The sequence below is a fragment of the Narcine bancroftii genome, chromosome 11, assembly GCF_036971445.1.
Source record: "Narcine bancroftii isolate sNarBan1 chromosome 11, sNarBan1.hap1, whole genome shotgun sequence".
Classification (NCBI taxonomy): domain Eukaryota; kingdom Metazoa; phylum Chordata; class Chondrichthyes; order Torpediniformes; family Narcinidae; genus Narcine; species Narcine bancroftii.
In genome coordinates, this window is record NC_091479.1 from 67,134,161 (window position 1) to 67,152,919 (window position 18,759).

An 18,759-nucleotide genomic window follows, 5' to 3' on the forward strand; every position below is an offset into this window, starting at 1 on the left:
GGGTAGATACATCTTTGAAATATTGAGGGTGATGCATCTTAAAGAAAGATTTCAACCTTCCATTTCCCTCCACGGATGCTGCCTGACCATTGAGTTCCTCAAGCAACTCCTTTTTTGCTCCAGATCCCAGCATCCACTGCCTCCTGTGTCCCTTGTGGGTTAAGGGGAGCTGCCACAGAAGAGGAGTTGAAGCCAGCTTAGATCAGCCGTGGCAGGGCAGGAAAAATCTGAGGGGCTACTCCTGCTGCTATCTTCTCGTGTTCTTGGTAAACAATATCGCCAAAAGGCTCAGGCCCGAAATGTTGACTGCCTTTTGCATACCGCGTGACACACTGAGTTTCTCCAGCGCTTTGTGTAACTCCTTGTGTCTTGTATTTCTTTGTATTCTGAAGATTGATTCCTCTGTGTCCACCACCATTTGGTACATGTGGCCACTTTTTATTCAATTCTGAGTCCAGCACGGCTCGTTGTTGAACCTTCCAATTCTTAGAGTGGCACGAGGGTGGAGATCCACAACATCGAACTGGATCAGAATTGTTGGCTCAACAATGGCTCGTCATTTCAGTGTCACATCTGATCCTCCATCTTATTTTGTCCCTTGCACCTGATTTGCGCCTCTTTTTGTGTCCATGCCAGTTTTAAATGTGTTCAGTAATTCAATATGCACAATTATCTATAAATGGAGAAATGTCTCGTCATCTCAATCCTAAACATTTTCAAACTACAGCCCTTGCTCTGAGTGTTTTAGCATCTGTACCAAGCATTTCTCACCAATGTTTTTTTTATTGCTTCAATGCCTCAGTCTTCTTGTGACACTTGAGTAGGACCCAAAGATTGGCTGAGGGAAGTCCCAGTTTGTCCAGTTCACCTGATGGCCACGTTATTTGTGTCAGGCAATCTGTCGGTGGCAGCCAATCCCGGTTGATATACTACCACCAGTCCAAGTCTAAGTGGAGGATGCCCTTGCTGGTGGAGATCTCTGGGAATCCAGTCTGATGGTACCTATTCTTCCCAAGCATACATGATGCACTAACCCAATCATTTTGATTTGCATCACATTACACCTGGGACAGTGAGAAGGGACTGTGAGCAGTCTAATCGGTTAACTCCAACATGCATACAACCGTATAAAGTAGAAGGGCAAAAACTCAATTAAAGAGTTTAGTTCCATTGGGGGGGGGAAAAAAAACAATGATCTTAAAGCAAGGGCAGCACGAGAGCACTGTTGTGGGGTTCATTCAGCAGCCTGATGGCTCAGGGCAGAAACTGTCTTTAAACCTGGTGTGTGAATTTGCATTATTGACTCTTCTCTCCGATGGGAAGAGGGATAAATGAATGCCGGGTTTGGGGAGGGGGGTGGGGGGGTGGGATGGGTCCTTCAGTACGTTGGCTGCCTTTCCAAGGCAGCAGGAGATATAGATGGAGCCATGGAGGGGAGGGAAGACTGCGTGATGCTCTGAGCTGCATTCACCACCTTCTACAGCTTCTTCTGATCTTGAGTGGAGCAGCTCCTGTACCACACTGTGCTGTTTTGACTGCTTTCAATTATGCACTTGTTGAGGATCAGGGTTGGGGACATGCTGAATTTCCTTAGCTTTCAGAAAAGTTTAGTGCCCTTTCTTGACCATCATGTCAACACGGTTGGTTCTGGGTCAGGGCTATGGAAATGCTTACTCCAAAGCTATCCAGTCTTTCCACTTCAGCACCACTGATGTGAATAATGATATGGTCTCTGCTCTCTCACCTCAAGCTGGTGATCTCTTCCTTCACCTGACTGGTGTTGAGAGAGAGGTTGTTACCTCAGCGTGCAAAATAACAGATTTAAGTCAATTTTCCACATTGAGATTTGCTGATCAGATTGCTGAATGTATTTTTCTTGAATCCAACATAATTTATTTCTGGTGTTGTCAAGAAAACCTTCCCCAAAGTTCCCAAGTATCTCACCCCTGGAAGATCCTGTGCATCATATGCTCCTCTGGGGAAGAGCGTAGGTCCAGACCTGGAGGCAGCAATAACTTTGGTCTCCTGCTTCACCCAGGCCGCTCTTCAAGTCGGGGGTCACGGCGAACGACTGCACCAGTGCCGAGAGGTGATCCTCACCACTTACAAGACCATCCCCATGCAGGTAGATGGAGAACCCTGCAGACTGAGCCCCTCGGTCATCCATATCTCGCTTAGGAACCAGGCCAACATGGTGCAGAAATGCAAGAGGCGGACGTCCATGCCGCTGCTGAACGAGTGAGTCCTCTTCATGCTGCTCCGCGCCAAGACTCTTGTGGCTCCAGTTATCTCTTGGTACCCCCGGCTCGCAACGCTAGTAAAATCTGCAAATTGGGTCAAATTTCTTTTGGAAAGTAAATATTGCTCGAATGACAGATAACTTGATTCACAACAATATTTAAACCCTCCTGGGAACCAATGAGGAGAATGTAGAATCAAAAATGGAAACACAGAACATGATGGCAAATGTAGAAAATAAATATGTACCTACTCAAAGTCAGAAAAGGAATTGTTATTTATACAGGACACCAGGATGCCTGCTGGTGATGTAAGAAGCTAAATAGGTCAACAGAGATTTTTACATTATCTAATATATCAAAGTTAAGTGATAAATAAAGAAAACAATTGCTGTTTAACTCATCAAAGAGATCAGAGGTGAGGAGGATTCACTGAGATTACAGATATGTGAACTCCCAAGGACTGAGGTTACCAAAAACTCACTGGGTGGTCGATGCAATAAAAAAATGAGCTCATTTAATGAATCTTGGTTCCTGAAAATGATGGTCCTCAATCACATTTAACTGATTTTAATTATCAAAATGAACTGTTAAATTAGATGAAGGCTTAGATTTAGAATAAATTAAGAAAACAGAGGTAGGCAGGCCCTCAGGGTAATGGACTGGGAGTAATAGAAATGCTATTACAGCACCAGTGACCTGGGTTCGTATCTATCGCTGCTTGTAAGGAGTTTGTAAGGTCTCCCCGTGACCTGTGTAGGTTTCCTCTCACCCTCCAAAAATGAGTGGGGTTTGGTAGGTTAATTGGGTGGCATGGGTTTCATGGGCCAGCAGATTAAAACAAATATGCATTCTGTAGGTTGCACACTGTTTTAATAGCACAGTGCACTTTGGAGTGGTTCTGCAAGGCAGAGAGGAAACCAAGATAAAGAAAGCTCATTTTCCTACCATTGGTGGGGTGGGGAGGGGGGGGGGGGTGGAATCTAAAACTATAGGCCATAGATTTAAGGTGAGAGGGGAAATATTTTAAAGGGACCTGAGGGGTACCTTTTTCACACAGTCAGACTCACGATAATCCAGACAGTCCTTTTGATGCAATCCATGATGTGTGAGCCAAGGGAAACCAAAAAGGAACCAAAATGTCAGAAATTCTGGTCAAAATTGCACTTAACCAACACAGCAGAAGCTCAGGAATGAGGAATGATCATAAGGGTAAACAACTACCTGCTCGGAGACCAGTGGGATTGGGAACATCATCGGCTATATCCCTGGTCAGATTCTTTCCATTAAGTGGGTGATGTCGTGGAAAACACTGCTCTCTCCAACCCTGTGAGTTCCACGCCTGATGTCAATATTCTCCCTTGTTTGAAACTCGCCCTTCTCCTGGCCTGAGCTCTTTTTATGTATTGTTCATTGATGCTTATGGATGCCATATGATTGACTTGCCCCTGTTTTCTGCCCAGTCTAAATGTGGTATGTTTCTCTCTCCTCCCAAATCCATATTGTGCTTGGCTCTTGTTGGGGGGATGTGCTGGTTCGTACAGCATCCGCAAGGTTCAGCACGCTGATCTTCGGCGTGTCTCTGCTCCCCCTGATAGCTTCACGCTGTAAGTAATGATCCTTCTCGGCACACCTTTCATTCTCATTTGTTGTTGTTTCTGCTCCATTCTGCCCTCTGTAGCTAATAGTTTGTACATCACGTACAAGCGCGCGCGCGCTCTCTCACCCGCACACCATAATGCATCACAAATACAGTGGATACAGAAGATGTGCCCTGTTCTGCTGCTAGAGGGAAGTTGAAGGGAAGACCACAAGGACAAGCAAAGAGGTCCGAGCATTCTGCCGCCAGATTGAACTGAGCAAAGAACCCAAGTGGATAAGGTGGGCAGCAGAGGACACACCCAGCTGAGGGGTCTCAGGGGGTCGAGAAGCGTCAGTGGGAGACAAGTAGGTTGCTTGGCCTCGGGCCTGAAACGGCAACCATTCTTTCTCTCCTACTGATGCTTCTCAATCTCCTGAGTCCCTCCAGCAGAGTTTGTGTGGCTCCAGATTCCAGGGTAGAGAATGTGGCCAACCTTCTTGTAGGAATGGACATTGCCAGCAGTTAAAGAAATGTCAGCAGGCAATAAAGGCCTCAAGCTTAAATTGTACCTCGCAAACTCTAGATCTCTTAGCTTTCAGAAGGTTGCACTTCAAGGGAATGGACATAAATATATGCTCAAGTACTTCACTAGAATTGCTCATTGGGTATTTGCACCAAAGTAAAACAGGGTTGCCACAGTGGGTTTGAATCAGGGGTCTGTACCTGCTCCCCGTGACTACTTGGGTTTCATCCGAATGCTCTGCTTTCCTACCACCATCCAAAAGGTATGGGATTGGTAGGTTAATTGGGTGTAATTGGACGGCACTTGTTTCATGAGCCAGGATGGCCTTCTACCGTGCTATCATTAAAATGAATAAATGATTATCTGGAAGCCTCTGACCATCTCCGGAGTGGTAAGTTCAGTCAGCCACAAGATTTCATTCTTTCCTTTGGACTGTTTTCCAGCCCACACACCGTCACTGGTCGGCTGAGAATGCGGGTGAACAGGATCAGTGTCCAGGACTACGAGAGCATGCAATACAACAAGCTCAGTCTGCAAGAGACATGTGAGTGACGATGGTAGTACTGTGCTGGTTGCTGTCTTACTCAGAGACAGAGGATACCCACAGGGACACGGAATGGCCGAGACCCTGTGTGATCCTGGAACATAGAACATCAGAGTACAGGCCCTGTGACCCACGATGTTGTGCCGACCAAAATAAACTTACTTCACATCAATGTAACCCTTCCCTACCTCACACCCATAACCCTCTGTTTTTTTTCCATCCCTGATCCTGCCTAAGAATATTTTAAATCTTCCTTTTATTCCAGCCTCCACTACCACCTCTGGCAATATATTCCTCTGTGTAAAACAAAAATGAAAAAAAAAAACCCTCTAACTTCTCCCTTAAATGTTCCCCCACTCACTTAAAGTGGGGTCCTCTGGTATCGGCCATTGCTGCCCTGGGTAAAGGTGTTGGCTTTCTACTCTGTCTACGCCTCTCATCATCAGTGATTGAACAGAACATCAACATTGGAAGCAGAAAAAGTCCATCCAGCCCTTTGAACCATCAACATCTTGGCAAATGTTGTACTGTACTCCGTACCACTCTGCCCTCCTCTCCCCTCACGCCCAGAAATCTGTTTGGAATTAAGTCGATGACAGAGCTGACAGAGTAGAGAATTTCCAAAGGCTCACCCCCACCCTCAGAGGTGAGGGGGTTTCTCCTCATTTCAGTCCAAAACAACCCATGTCTTACCCTGAGACTAACCCTTGGTTCTGGATTCTGTCTGCTCACCACAACGAGCAATAATGTTGTAAATGTGACTACCAAGCATGGCGTTGACCTGCTTCGTGGTTGGATTCTCAGTGATGATGGAGATTGAGTGATAATGAAACAAGAACATGTGCAGATGCTGGGGCCGAGTGCAACTTGCTGGAGAAACTCAGGTCACGCAGCATCCAGAGGAAGTCAAGGCGGTCGACGTTTTGGGTCTGGGCTTTTTATCAGGAGTCTGGAGAAACAGGTAGATGCCTGAATAAGAAGGTGGGGGGGGGGGGGAGGGGGAGAAAGGGGAAAGGGGAGGAACACAGGCCAACAGATGGGAGGATGGAAATTGTGAAGTGGAGGGTGGCTCTCAGGAGGAGGAAGGGAAAGGAGGCGGGGTGTTGAAGGAAAGAAGACAGAGGGGAACGGAGAGCCCAGGGAGGGGGGTTTAACAGAAATTAGAGGTCGACATTCGTGCCATCTTGTTAAAATACTGCCGAGATGGAACGACAAGGTGCTGTTCCTCCAATTTGCAGGAGGGCTCAATTCGGCAGTTCCTTCTTCCCCGACCCTTTTACTTCCTGTGGATGCTACACGATCTGCTGAGTTTCTGCAGCACTTTTGTGCATTGCACATGATTAGTTGACAACTTGCCCACTATTTGACAATGAATGAGTGGAGCATTGCCAAGTCAACCACTGATCAGTGAGCACACTCACACGTTGAGGATGTGACCTGTTGTTTCAATGAGAGTAACTCTATCGACATTCATTTCAGGGTATACCTTTGCCAAGGTTTAGGGAATCCAGAGGATATGATGACCTGTCTGCTGTTTTTGTCTTCCTTTAGCCATTCCACTGGGTATTATTGTCATCCACGGAGACTGTGACCTGGAGACGTGTCGCAAGTATATTGACCGGCTGCAGGAGGTAGGAAACTCCTCCCCAACAAGTTCCTGCTTATTGGAGAGTATTAGATTCCCTCTTGCTTTAGCTGTAAGAAATATAACAAGAGTATCCTCTGTGAAAGGATCGAGGTGTTTGGTCCTTGATGGTGCTTTTCCCCTTTAACCATGGTTGTTACCAATGATTCCAAGCCAAATCAGAAATCACCTTGGCCTGGTTAACTGGGCTACCACCCAAAAGGAAGCAGCGTCTTTACCTCCAGGCTGCCAGTCATGTGCTGAGGGGGGAATTTTGAATCATGACTTGACACCATGTTTGTAATCAGATCATTATTACGTCATTAATGGTCTCAAAATTCAGACCCAAATTGCTTCCGGGATGGTAGTTTGCCAAATGCTAAAATAATATTTTATCATCACTGCTGTTTATCTTTTCTCCCAGGACTTTTATCCATTAATGTCAGATGGACATCAGATTTATTACCAGGTACGAATGTCTCCGAGCGACATTTTTTGGCTGCTGGATGGATTATGTACTGGTGAACTTCCAATAGCTTACATATAATCAAAATTCTGAAATTAAAAGAATATGCTGGGTATTTGAAGCTGATCAGGCAGCGTGTGTGGAGGGAGGAACAGTTAATGTCTCAAACCAATAGTCCTTCGCCAGATTCAAGTGACTTCTATGTTCCTCTCTCCTGCCTGCTGGGTGCTCTCAGCATTCACTGCCATTATTTTGGTTCACGGCTGGCACAGAGAACTTGTGGAGCAAATCGCCCTCCAGCTGGCCTCATGCCCGAGCTCTGCACACACGCTGTCTGCCCACACTGCCCCCTTCAGGTGTGGAGTGCAGCCGAGTAATCAAGAAGCTCTTAAATGTCTGTTAGATTCTGATGAGAACTTGGTCAGCATGGCCATGGTGGGCTGAAGGGCCTCCTTCATGGCGATATTTAAAAGTAGATTAATTTATGGAAAATGGAATTGTATGGCACAGAAATGGGCCCTTTTGGTCCATCTCCTCCATGCACACTGATGTCTATCTCTGCTAATCCCAGTTGTCCACATTCAGCCTGTGTCCATCTACACCCATTCTATCCATGCATCTGTTCAAATGCCTTCTAAACATAATTGTCCCTGCCTCTTCCACTTCCTGTGCTAGCTTGTTCCACTTAGAATATAGAACATTACAGCATAGTACAAGCCCTTTGACCCACATTATGCCAACCTATAAAAACCTACTAAACAAACTCAATCTTCCCTACATAACACCCATAATCCTCTTATTTTTCTTGCCTCCAGATGCCCATCTACGTCTTTTCTATGTCTCTACATCCTGGTACATCTCCTCTGCACCCTCTCCATAGCTTCCACATCCTTCCTGTAATGAGGTGACCAGAACAGAGCACAATATTTGAAGTGTGGTTTCAACAGTGTTTTATAGAGCTGCAACATTACCTCATGACTGTTGAACTCAATCCCCTTACTAATGAAGGCTATCGTACCATAAGCCTTCTTAACTACCCTATAAACCCGCGCAGCAGTCCATGGATTTGGACCCCAAGGTCCCTCTGTTCCTCCACGCGGTTAAGAATCCTCCATTAATCCTTTACTCAGCCTTCAAGTTTGACCTTCCAAAACGAATCACTTCACACTTACCTGGATTGAACTTCATCTGCCACTTTTCTGCCCAACTCTGCAACATATCTATATAATTTTGTAACTTACATTAACTTTCTACACCATCCACACCTCCAACCTTTGCGTCATTTGCAAAATTACTGCCCCATTCCTCTACTTCTTCATCCAGGTCATTTATAAAAATCATGAAGAGATGGGGTCACAGAACAAATTCCTGCGGAACTCCACTCGTCACCGACCTCCAGGCAGAATGCATTTCATCTACATCTTGAGGACCTTGTCAAATTATTTACTAAAATGCATATACACCACATCTACTATCCTACCATTATCAATTTCCTTTTTTCCTCAAAAAAAATTCAAATTAGGCTCATGAGGTACAACCTACGCTCACAAAGCCATGCTGACTATCCCTAAGACCAGGCCTCTCTAAATGCTTTTAAATCCTGCCCTAAGAATCTCTCCAATAGTTTGCCCACCTCTGGCATAAGACTCACTGATCCATAAATCCCAGGATTCTCCCTGTTATTTTTAAACAAATGGACCACACTTTCCATTCTCCAATCCTCTGGTACCTCCCTTATGGTCAAAGCCCCAGCAATCTCTTCCCTTGCTTCCTGTAATAACCTGGAGTTTATTTCATCAGGTCCCAGAAACTTATTAATCCTCATTTTTTTTTTAAAAAAAGGATCCAGCCTCTTAACTTCAATATATTCTAGTACATAAGCTTGTTTGACACTGACCTCACATTGACCAAGGTCCATCTCTCTGGTGAACACTGAAGCAAAGTATGCATTTAGGACCTCCTCTGCCTTCTCCAGGCACATGTTGCCTCCTTTATCCTTAATTGTCCCTACCCTCACTCTCATCATCCTTCTATTCTTCACGTAACCATCAGAACACCTTAGGGTTTTCCTTAATCCTTCTTGCTAAGGCCTTCTCATGCCCTCTTCTAGCTCTCCTAAGTCCTTTCTTAAGTTTCTTCCTGGCTACCATATCATTTTCATGAGTCTGCCCTTTTTTTTTGTTTCCTAAACCTTCTGTGAGCTTTCTTTTTCTCCTTAACTAGCTCTCTCACCTCTGCTGTCAACCACGGTTCCTTTATCATACCATCTTATTCTGTCTCAGTGGAACAAATCAATCCAGAACACTATGCAAGTGTTTCCTTCCATGAAGAAACTCATCTTTCAGGTATCCTTTAACTTTCGCCCCTCATATGCCATCCAGTTTTATACTCCTCTACCCTGGGGAAAAAGGGCCGTGACCATCCACCCGTTCTGTGCACCTCATGATGTACAAATCTCGTTATGGTCCCTTTTGGCCACCTTCACTCTGGGAGTAAAGTCTCAGCCTGTTCACCCTCTCCAGATAACTCATTTGGATGTTGTCTTTCCCTTGAGACCATTCTCCACAGGAGTATCCTGTCAGAAAATAATATTACCAGGGGACACCTGCATTGCCTTTAAAAAGGCACTTGCACATTAAAGTACCAGAAATTATTTTAAAATCATTAATGTGAAATAAAGTAACTAAATTATTCACCCACACTTCTCTGGGGCTTGGAAATGGTGACTCATTCAAGTGATTGGGAATGTGGTTTGTGAGCCAGTCATCACTGTAAAGTAAAGGGGGTTGGGGGTGTGAAGTGGAGGGGCCCGGGGAGGGGGGGGGGGGTGGGTGTTGAAGCTGTAGGGCACTCCCAAATACTCCCTTTTCATTTTGGCCTTCAAGTTGGTGGGCATGTTGCATTTTTCTTTTTGAGCCCATCCATGCAGTGTTTCTCAGTCTAGGTATTATGGAGCAGACTGCCAGTGAGAGCTACCTGATGGAAAGCTGGAGTATCTGCACCAGGTCAGATGGGAGAAAATAGCTGCACCCCTCTCCCACTCCCCACTGGGGCAGGTTCAGTGAGGCAGCACTTGGAATGGATGCGGATTCTGCTGGGGTGTACAGCAGAACCTGAGCGAACTGCTCCTTCGTTGCACCTCCTGGATTCTTTGGACATGTATTATGTTCTTCATTTGCAGGACAGCGAGTCTTCCCAGCGACAGGTGTTGTCTTCCCAGAACCTTTCTTCCAAATGGTGCTTCCTTGATTGTGAGTAGCTTCACATGTCCGTCAGGAGAGACGTTACAGTTTTGCAATTGGATCTGTCTCCAATTGCATTATCACTGTGTTGGGCACTACCAGTAACCACAGAGACAATCTGAAGGAATGATAGGCTTTAATACACAGAAGAACCTTGCTGGCCCGGATCCCAGGATAGGAATGGCGGCAAGGGAAAGGTGGCTCAACCTTTATGGCCCAGGACCATGGGGAAGGAGTCATAGGGAATGAGTCATCCGTGGGCAGGCCACCTCCACATATATAACGGATTATATACAAATATATGATGACTATATACAAAGGAGGAAAACATATCACCACACACTGAGAGCGGTTGCACACATTAGTACACATCAGGGACCTCCCCTTCAGTCTACAGATTGAAAATAAGTTGCGTGTTACCTCTGAACTGGCATTGTGAGTGTCTAAAGTATTTTGATGTTGAGTTGTTTCAGAATTTATGTGTTCCTAAGGCTTAGGGTTACCTTCAACATTAAATACCTAGAACACTGATGTACCATATCCAACTCTGTCTTCCAGCATCCATGCACATTGCAATATCAGGATTGTCCCTTTGACTGTTTTCCCCACAAGAACATTTGCATCTCAAACACTGCTGTGATGAGGCACTATTAGCTTCAAGCAAAGGCATTTATTGAATCAACACTCTGTACTGACCAATGATCTCCAAACACTGGGAGAAACTCAACACGTCCTGACTAGGTAGCCAGTTGAGGAAGCAAGCACTCCACACAACCTTGACTCCAGTGCATGAACCTGCCACAACTTGACTCAAGATTCAATCTATTGTCATGTAATAAAAAGTGTCATATTACACGAAATTGCCTTTTGTCTGCTGTAAGACGGACAGATTCGCCATCGGCAGAAATTGCCTGAAGGGCCTCTTATAGTCAGAGAAAGAGAAGCAAAAGAGAGTCTCCCCCCGAGTCACTGAGTGTCCATAGATTCACCTACAGTGATTCCACAGTCTCTGCAGCCACACAGAGTCCAGTCCAAACAACTGGCAACCCGAGCTCCAGATCCCAACCTCCGATACAATCTGGAACCCTTCAGCATCCTCGGTGCCCTCACTCACCCCAGTTCCGATTCCTGGTACCCCTACAGTCAGTTTTGAACCAGCCTCCAGAAGTCCGCAGCCTGGTGCGAGTCCCTTGACCACAGTTTACAGCAGCCTCCAGTCTCCGTGAGTTCTTCGCCTCGAGTCACCACCAGCAGACTGCCGCCTGTGTGGTTCATTCAGCGGCAGAACCCCTCATTGGTCTGCTGCTGTGGTCTCCATCCCGTGGGTCGTCACCGCTGCTTCTCCTTCTCAGACAGTGGGGTGGGGTTGTTCCCCCATTTTCTGGTGTCCTGTACCAGTCCTTCGCTTCCCCCAAGTCTGCAGTGACCGCAGCCTTCATCTGCAATGCATGATGATGTCATAAGGACTTTAACTCATGTTTACTGGAAACGTCAAGTGATGTTTTACATTGGTTCCTTGACAGTTAGTGATGATGGGAGTTTATTGTCATATACACAAGTCTAATGGACAGATGCAGTGAAATTCTTGCTACATATTGGTACGTAAAATGCACCAATAAACAATAAGTATAAATTAAATTACCACACGAGAGAAACAAAAATAAATATGAAAGGATAGATAAATTTTAATGGTGATGTTTTCCCATGGCTGGATGTTTTGATGGTTTCTGATGGTCATGCATTTTAATGGTTGTTTTCCCATGGCTGGATGTTTTGGTGGTTTCTGATGGTCATGCATTTTAATGGTTGTTTTCCCATGGCTGGATGTTTTGGTGGTTGTGCATTTTAATGGTGATGTTTTCCCATGGCTGGATGTTTTGATGGTTTCTGATGGTCATGCATTTTAATGGTTGTTTTCCCATGGCTGGATGTTTTGGTGGTTGTGCATTTTAATGGTGATGTTTTCCCATGGCTGGATGTTTTGGTGGTTGTGCATTTTAATGGTGATGTTTTCCCATGGCTGGATGTTTTGATGGTTTCTGATGGTCATGCATTTTAATGGTTGTTTTCCCATGGCTGGATGTTTTGGTGGTTGTGCATTTTAATGGTGATGTTTTCCCATGGCTGGATGTTTTGATGGTTTCTGATGGTTGTGCACTATAAAGTTCCACTGTTCTCTCAGAGTAAGATTGATTTTACCTTTGATGCTCAGCCTAACTTATGGTGCCTTTCTCTCCACAGCAATGTCTTTGGATCGATTCTACCGCATTGACAGAGCCCAGGTAGGATAATGTGAATCTTTATCATCCCAAGCAATCTGACCAAATTAAAAATTAAATTAAAACAAGTTTCACTTCTTTTCCTGAAAACATCGGAGTGGTATAGAAAAAGGAGGAGAAATGTTTTCATCTTAGACAAAGCGGTGAATCTTAAAGATGGTGTAAAGCAATGAAGTGATGTGGGAGAAATGGAGGTTAATTCCCTGCCAGTTTGGTTGTAGATTGGTGTTGGGTAGGTTTAGGTGGGAGAATTGGAAGGATCTCAGAAGGCAGAATCCCCAAACTATTTCTGCTCTGTGTGATTGTGAATCTCTTCACTCTGGGCTCCTGACTTGTTGAACCGTGCAGTGGACTTGGTTCCCACTCCTCTGGTAAAGGGTCCTTGTAGATATGCATGTGGAAGGCTGTGGAGCCGACCATGGACAGTGAACACACTGATGACTTCCCCAAATGTATTGACTTCTTGTTGGATGACTCAGCATTGGAAAGACTTGCTAGGTCACCGTGCTCCCTGCTTATGGAAGGCAGAAGACTGCTTTAAACAGAGGTTGCAACAGGGGTCAACAGTAGGAGTGTGGGCCAACATGACTCATCAAAGTCACAGTGCATCAGTCATTGAACGTTGGAACATACGTACAACAGGCAGTGAGGAAAGCTTTCGGCACATTGGCCTTCATCTGTCAGAATATTGAGTATAGAAGTTGGGAGGTCAATTGGACAAGACGTGAGTGAGGCCCCATTTGATGTACTGTGTTCAACTTTGGTCTCCGTGCTAGAGGAAAGATGTCATCAAGTTGAAGTGGGTGCAGAGAAGATGGACGAGGATGTTGAATGCTTGTGCTCTCGTGTTTAACATTTTTACCCTGGAAAGAAGATTCTGACTGTTAACCTATCTATGCCTTTTATAATTTAAAGTCTTTGACACTCCAGAAAAAAACATCCCCAATTTGTCCAACCTCTTCTTGTACCTCATGACCTCTAACCCAGGCAGCATCCAGGGAAACCTCTTTTGTGTCTTTCCAAAGCATCCGCATCCCTCTGTAATGGGGTAACCAGAATTGCATTGAATGTTCCAAGTACAGTTTTGTAAAGCTATTATATAGTTAATATTTATAAAGTTTATTCCTGTCCTGCATTTGATGCAGAAGGCTACCCTGTTGCTCACGGATAAAAGACCAGCCCTGTTGCAACGAGCGGGCAGTGCTAAAGCTGCTGCGTTTACCTGTGACACATTGAACAGGTACAAGGGAGCGAACGTTGCAAGCCTGACACTGGATGGAAGTTATCTGGTTCAGTTCACAAATTAAAAGAATTAATCATCAACTTTCTCTCAATATTAACCCTATCTCTTCTCTCCTCAGGAGCACCTCCACTTTGTGACGGAGGTGGCTCACGATGAGCTCTTTATTCTGGATCCTGAGGTCCCAGCCACTCCAAAGGTTGGGACGTCTCCTGGAATGCCAGACCTCGTGGTGGAACCTTCCCCAGGGTACGTCGCTGATCCTGAGCAAACATCTCAAGCCTCTGCCCAACTGCGCCTCTCCCTCGGAGTTGAACTGTGAGTGCCACTGCAGAGCTTTCCCAGACAGGTTTTCCATACCAACCTCCTTTTACAGCAATAACTACATTTCAACAGCTGCCAACCAGCGGCAAGGTGTTTCAGGACATCCTGAGGTACTACATAAATGGAAGTCATTTTATTTCTACTGTGTGAAGACTGATGCAATACCTGAAGTTACTTACAGAATGTCTTAAGACATTATTTTCTGTACCCTCTGGTTTTTAAAAAAAATCAAATTGAGTTCTGTTCATCAAGTTCAAATTTGGAAATGAAGATTGAATTATGCGATACCAAATTAATTGCTCTCACTAGGACCTCAGACAGGTAGACCCACAGGGGATTGGGCTCAACTTGGTGCCTTGTGGTTGAATTCCATTCAGAAAACCACATATTTCATTTGTAAAGTTAAAATTATTAGAATATAACATACATGAAATTCTTTAAAAAACTTTGTCTACCATAAGGAGGACAGCGATTCGCTACTTTGTCCAACACCCCTCACAGAAATGAGGCCCCAGCAAGGAATGAACTCACAACCCCTGGTTTACAAGACCTCAGTACTCTAACAACTGAGCTATCGGCCCATCTAATAAAATAATATTCCAGCTTGTTTCTCTTCCAGGAGAGCAAGAAAACAAAGGAAGTCAAAGGAAAATAAATCTCAGATCTGGTATTTAAAAACCAAATGCCTTCTGGACTTTCAGGAAACCAGAACTGTGGAATGGCTCCAGTGGCAAGTGGATTGGAAGTGACAGCTGTGATTCCGAGCCTGGGATACAACACCAACTTCTTGGCAGACAGGCGGGGTGCTTGGGATACCAGAAGCTCAGGTATAAACTTTACACTCTAGTACAAACTGATCTTTCAAACCTATCCTTCAAAACAATATCCTGGTATACATATTCAATAAAACTAAAGAAAAATTAAGTACATATGTGATGTGTATAATTATAAACCCTCATCATCCCTCCCTCCCTTCCCGCCCACCCACCAACCCTCCCCTAAAATATCAAAGAAAATAAAGGAAAAAGAAAAAGTTTGGAGAATATCGAAAAGAAATACAAGTCTCAATACTAATAATAATGGAACTGGGGGTTACCAACAGGACAATCTTTCAGAGAGTCCTTCAGATTTTCAAACCAACTTGTAAGTATGGGCTCCATATTTTAAAAAAAAATTGATACCCATAACATAAATGATAAGTTATTTTCTCAAGTAGAATACAAACTACGTAGTTCAGTATGTCATCTCTCCCTCCCTAAGACTACACCTGATTTCCAAGGAATGCCTATGCACTTCCTAAAAACAGCTAAAGCAATTCATAAAAATTCAATTTGATACATATTTAACCTTAATTTAGGTCTAACCACTTTAATATTACCCAACAAAAATAACATCAAGTCCTGTGGGAGTTTTACCCCTAATATTTTCTCCAAAAAATGTCTTGCCTCTAACTGAAAAGGTTTTATTTTAGGATACTGTCAAGTAGAATGAAAGAAAAATGTAATGTCCCAAATAATACTTTTTTGTTATTATCAGGTTAGGGCTGTCTTGGTTGATAAATTAGTTCATAATTTCACACTACCTAGACAGAATGAATTAGAATTATTGATGTGTAAGGGTGGTAAAAATAAGTTATTGCGGAAATGTATAAATTACTTCAAAAAGCAGCTCCCAAGTTAGGAATTCATAAAACGAGATTAAGATGGGTGGTTGATTTAAATAGACGAATAGATAAAAATGATTGGATAATGTAAAGAAAATATGACAAAAAATATTAACGTTAGCTATAGACTAGATCAATTCTATTTAACTCTTCAAAAATTTTTAAAAATGAACGCACATTATCAGATTTATGTTTTAGATGTGATCAAGAAGTTGGTTCGTTTTTGCATTCTATCCTTCAATCTTCAACCCAGAAACATTTTCCCCATACTCGAGGTCCAGACATATGCCATATGTGTCGGATCTTGGTCACCATCTGCAAGCTCTTCTTCCTGATCCAGCAACAGTCCTGTCATGGAGAATTGCAACAATATTCTACACACTCCCAAACCTAATAGCAATACAGAGATCCTGATTCCAGAATGATTACCGTACTCTCCATTTCGGCATTCCCGAAATTCCTGATACTAATCACATTCCTGATATTTCCAGTGCTCCCAAACCAGACAACATTCCCCTCACTTTATAAACGCATGCCCTGTGCTTGCAATTCTGACTGCAGTTCCCATGTACTGTAATAAGCAGCTTGTCATTGCACTCCCATTCCTGACAACTGTCCCTGTGCTCCTGATGAAAGTTTATTGTCATATACAGTACTTAATGCAATGCACAGATTCTTGCATGCTACAGCAACACAGGTATGCAAAACACATCAACAAACAACAAGGACAAATTAAATGAACATGAAGAGCCACGAGAGAAAAATATAGGACACGACAGCTTGGTTAGTGTAGTGGTTAGTACAACGCCATTCAGAGTCAGCTGAAGTAAGAAGTCTGTACATTCTCCCCACGTCTATGTGGATTTCCTCTGGATGCTCCAGTTTCCTTCCACATTCCAAAGACATACCAGATCACTAGGTTAGTTGGTCACATGGGTGTATTTGGGCAGCATGGACTTGTGGGCCAGAGGGGCCTTTCGCTGCACTGTATCTCGAAGTTTAAAAAAATATATTTAGTTGCAACAGTGCAAATAATAAATGCTGTTTCAATAGCACTGACAGATCTTTGGCAGTCCTGAGGTTGGAGGAAAAAAGTATTCTTGAACCTTGAGGTCCCAGACTTAAAGCTTCGATACTTTCTGTAGCAGTGAGAAAAGGTTGTGACCAGGGCGATGGGGTCCTTTATGATGTTGACTGCCTTCTTGCTTCACATACATGTCTTCAATGGTTGGGAGATTGGAGCCAGTGATGGACTTGGTGAAGTTTTCCACCTTCTCCAGGTTGCCAAGAGCATGGAAACAGGCCATTCGGCCCAATTTGCCCATTTCACCAAAAAGTTCCACTCACACAAGTCCCACCTGCCTCTAAACCATCCTATCTTAATCACTGCCCTCTGGGTAAAAAAAGTTACCCCTCAAGTTTCTGTTAAATCTCTCTCCCCTCACCTTAAATCTATGTCCTCTGGTTACCAGTTCCCCTATTCTGGGCAAGATTCTTTGTGATAACCCAATTTATTCCTCTCATGACCTGTAAGAGATCACCCCTCATCGTCCTGCACCTCTTTCAATTGCAGCAGCGTATCCTGTAGATCAGTGGTTCTCAACCTTTTTCTTTCCACTCACATACCACTTTAAGTAATCTCTATTGCCATCGGTGCTCTGTGATGAGTAAGGGATTGCTTAAGGTGGGATGTAGGTGGAAAGAAAAAGTTTGAAAACCACTTTTTTAATTGTATCTCATTGGCTCGTCATGGTTGCGTGGTTTCATAACTCCGAAGGAAATGGGCCAATGACAATTTTTCTCCAGCAAAATATTTCAGTAACAATTGGGTCTAGAGCAGTGATTCTAAACCTTCCCTTCCCACTCAGATGCCACCTTAATCAATCCCTTACTCATCACAGAGCACCGATGTCAGAGGGAACACTTAAAATGGTAAGTGAGTGGAAAGAAAAAGGTTGAGGACCACCGCTGTAGATGGTACAAACGACTGCCATTCTGCATCAGTTACAATGGATGCCTTTTTCAATGACTTGTGACAGAGATATCTTACCATGACAGTGAATAACCCTTGCTTTCATCTCTCCTCAGGCCTCCCTCATCTTCTGAAGAACAAGGTACTTTCTTATGTTTTTATAAGAAACCTTTCCCCAGGTAAAGTTAATCAGTGCAGGTCTTGATTGATAGTGTTAGCTCTACAATTCCAGCAGTTTTCTTTGAGTTTCCCATGACCAATGCACTGGATAATGTGTCTGCTTTCCGTGAATTCCTTGGGAATGGATATGTTGTAAATTGAGCAGGATTGTCAAAACCACCCATGAGGCCCAGAAATTATGGGCTGGGTGGGGTTGGGGGGCGAAACGGTTGAATTGACTAGTAAAGCACCATCAATTGCAGTCACTGATCCAATGTGTTTGGAATGCAGATCTTAGACCGTTTTAAAAACACCTAAGCAGATTTTTTTCTTTTAAGTCAATTTCCCTTCTTGCGTTCTGAAGACCAGAAAGAATACTTGATATAAGTTGGATTTAATCTGCTTGCTTCTTCCTGGAGGAATGTTGATGAATAGAGAGACGTTGGCGTTCAGGTTCATAGTTCTCTGAAAGCAGCTGCCTGGGAAGATGGGAGGTGAAGAAGGCATATGGGATGGTTGCCTTCATAGGTCATGGCATATGGGGTGGTTGCCTTCATAGAATATAAAATTTGTGGTGTTATGTTGCAACTCTACAAAAATACTATTTAGACAGCATGGAGTTTTGCATGAAGTTCTGGTCAGGACACTGTAGGAAGGATTTGGTTGTGCTGGAGAGAGACTTCAAAGTAATTTACCATATTGTTCTAAACATTCTTGCAAGTAAATTAAAGATAATTCCAGATTAGTTAAATATATCAAAACATCATCAGTAAATAGATTAATCTTATATTCATCATCTGCTATCCTTATACCTCTAATATTCTCATTCTGCCTAATAGCTTGAGCTAATGGTTCAATGACCAACGCAAATAGAGCTGGCGACAAAGGACAACCTTAACGAGTT

General features: G+C 43.8%; 1 protein-coding gene across 1 annotated transcript in view; it reads left to right on the plus strand.

Moving 5' to 3' along the window:
- Positions 1 to 18,759, plus strand: part of dgki (diacylglycerol kinase, iota) — a 115,569-nt gene that overhangs the window by 65,146 nt on the left and 31,664 nt on the right. The window contains exons 19-27 of the mRNA XM_069903196.1: positions 2,039 to 2,238; positions 4,786 to 4,886; positions 6,438 to 6,517; positions 6,935 to 6,979; positions 10,158 to 10,227; positions 12,460 to 12,500; positions 13,859 to 14,055; positions 14,763 to 14,888; positions 17,813 to 17,838. Coding sequence (XP_069759297.1) covers positions 2,039 to 2,238; positions 4,786 to 4,886; positions 6,438 to 6,517; positions 6,935 to 6,979; positions 10,158 to 10,227; positions 12,460 to 12,500; positions 13,859 to 14,055; positions 14,763 to 14,888; positions 17,813 to 17,838 — 886 coding nt within the window. The remainder of the gene's footprint in view (positions 1 to 2,038; positions 2,239 to 4,785; positions 4,887 to 6,437; positions 6,518 to 6,934; positions 6,980 to 10,157; positions 10,228 to 12,459; positions 12,501 to 13,858; positions 14,056 to 14,762; positions 14,889 to 17,812; positions 17,839 to 18,759) is intronic.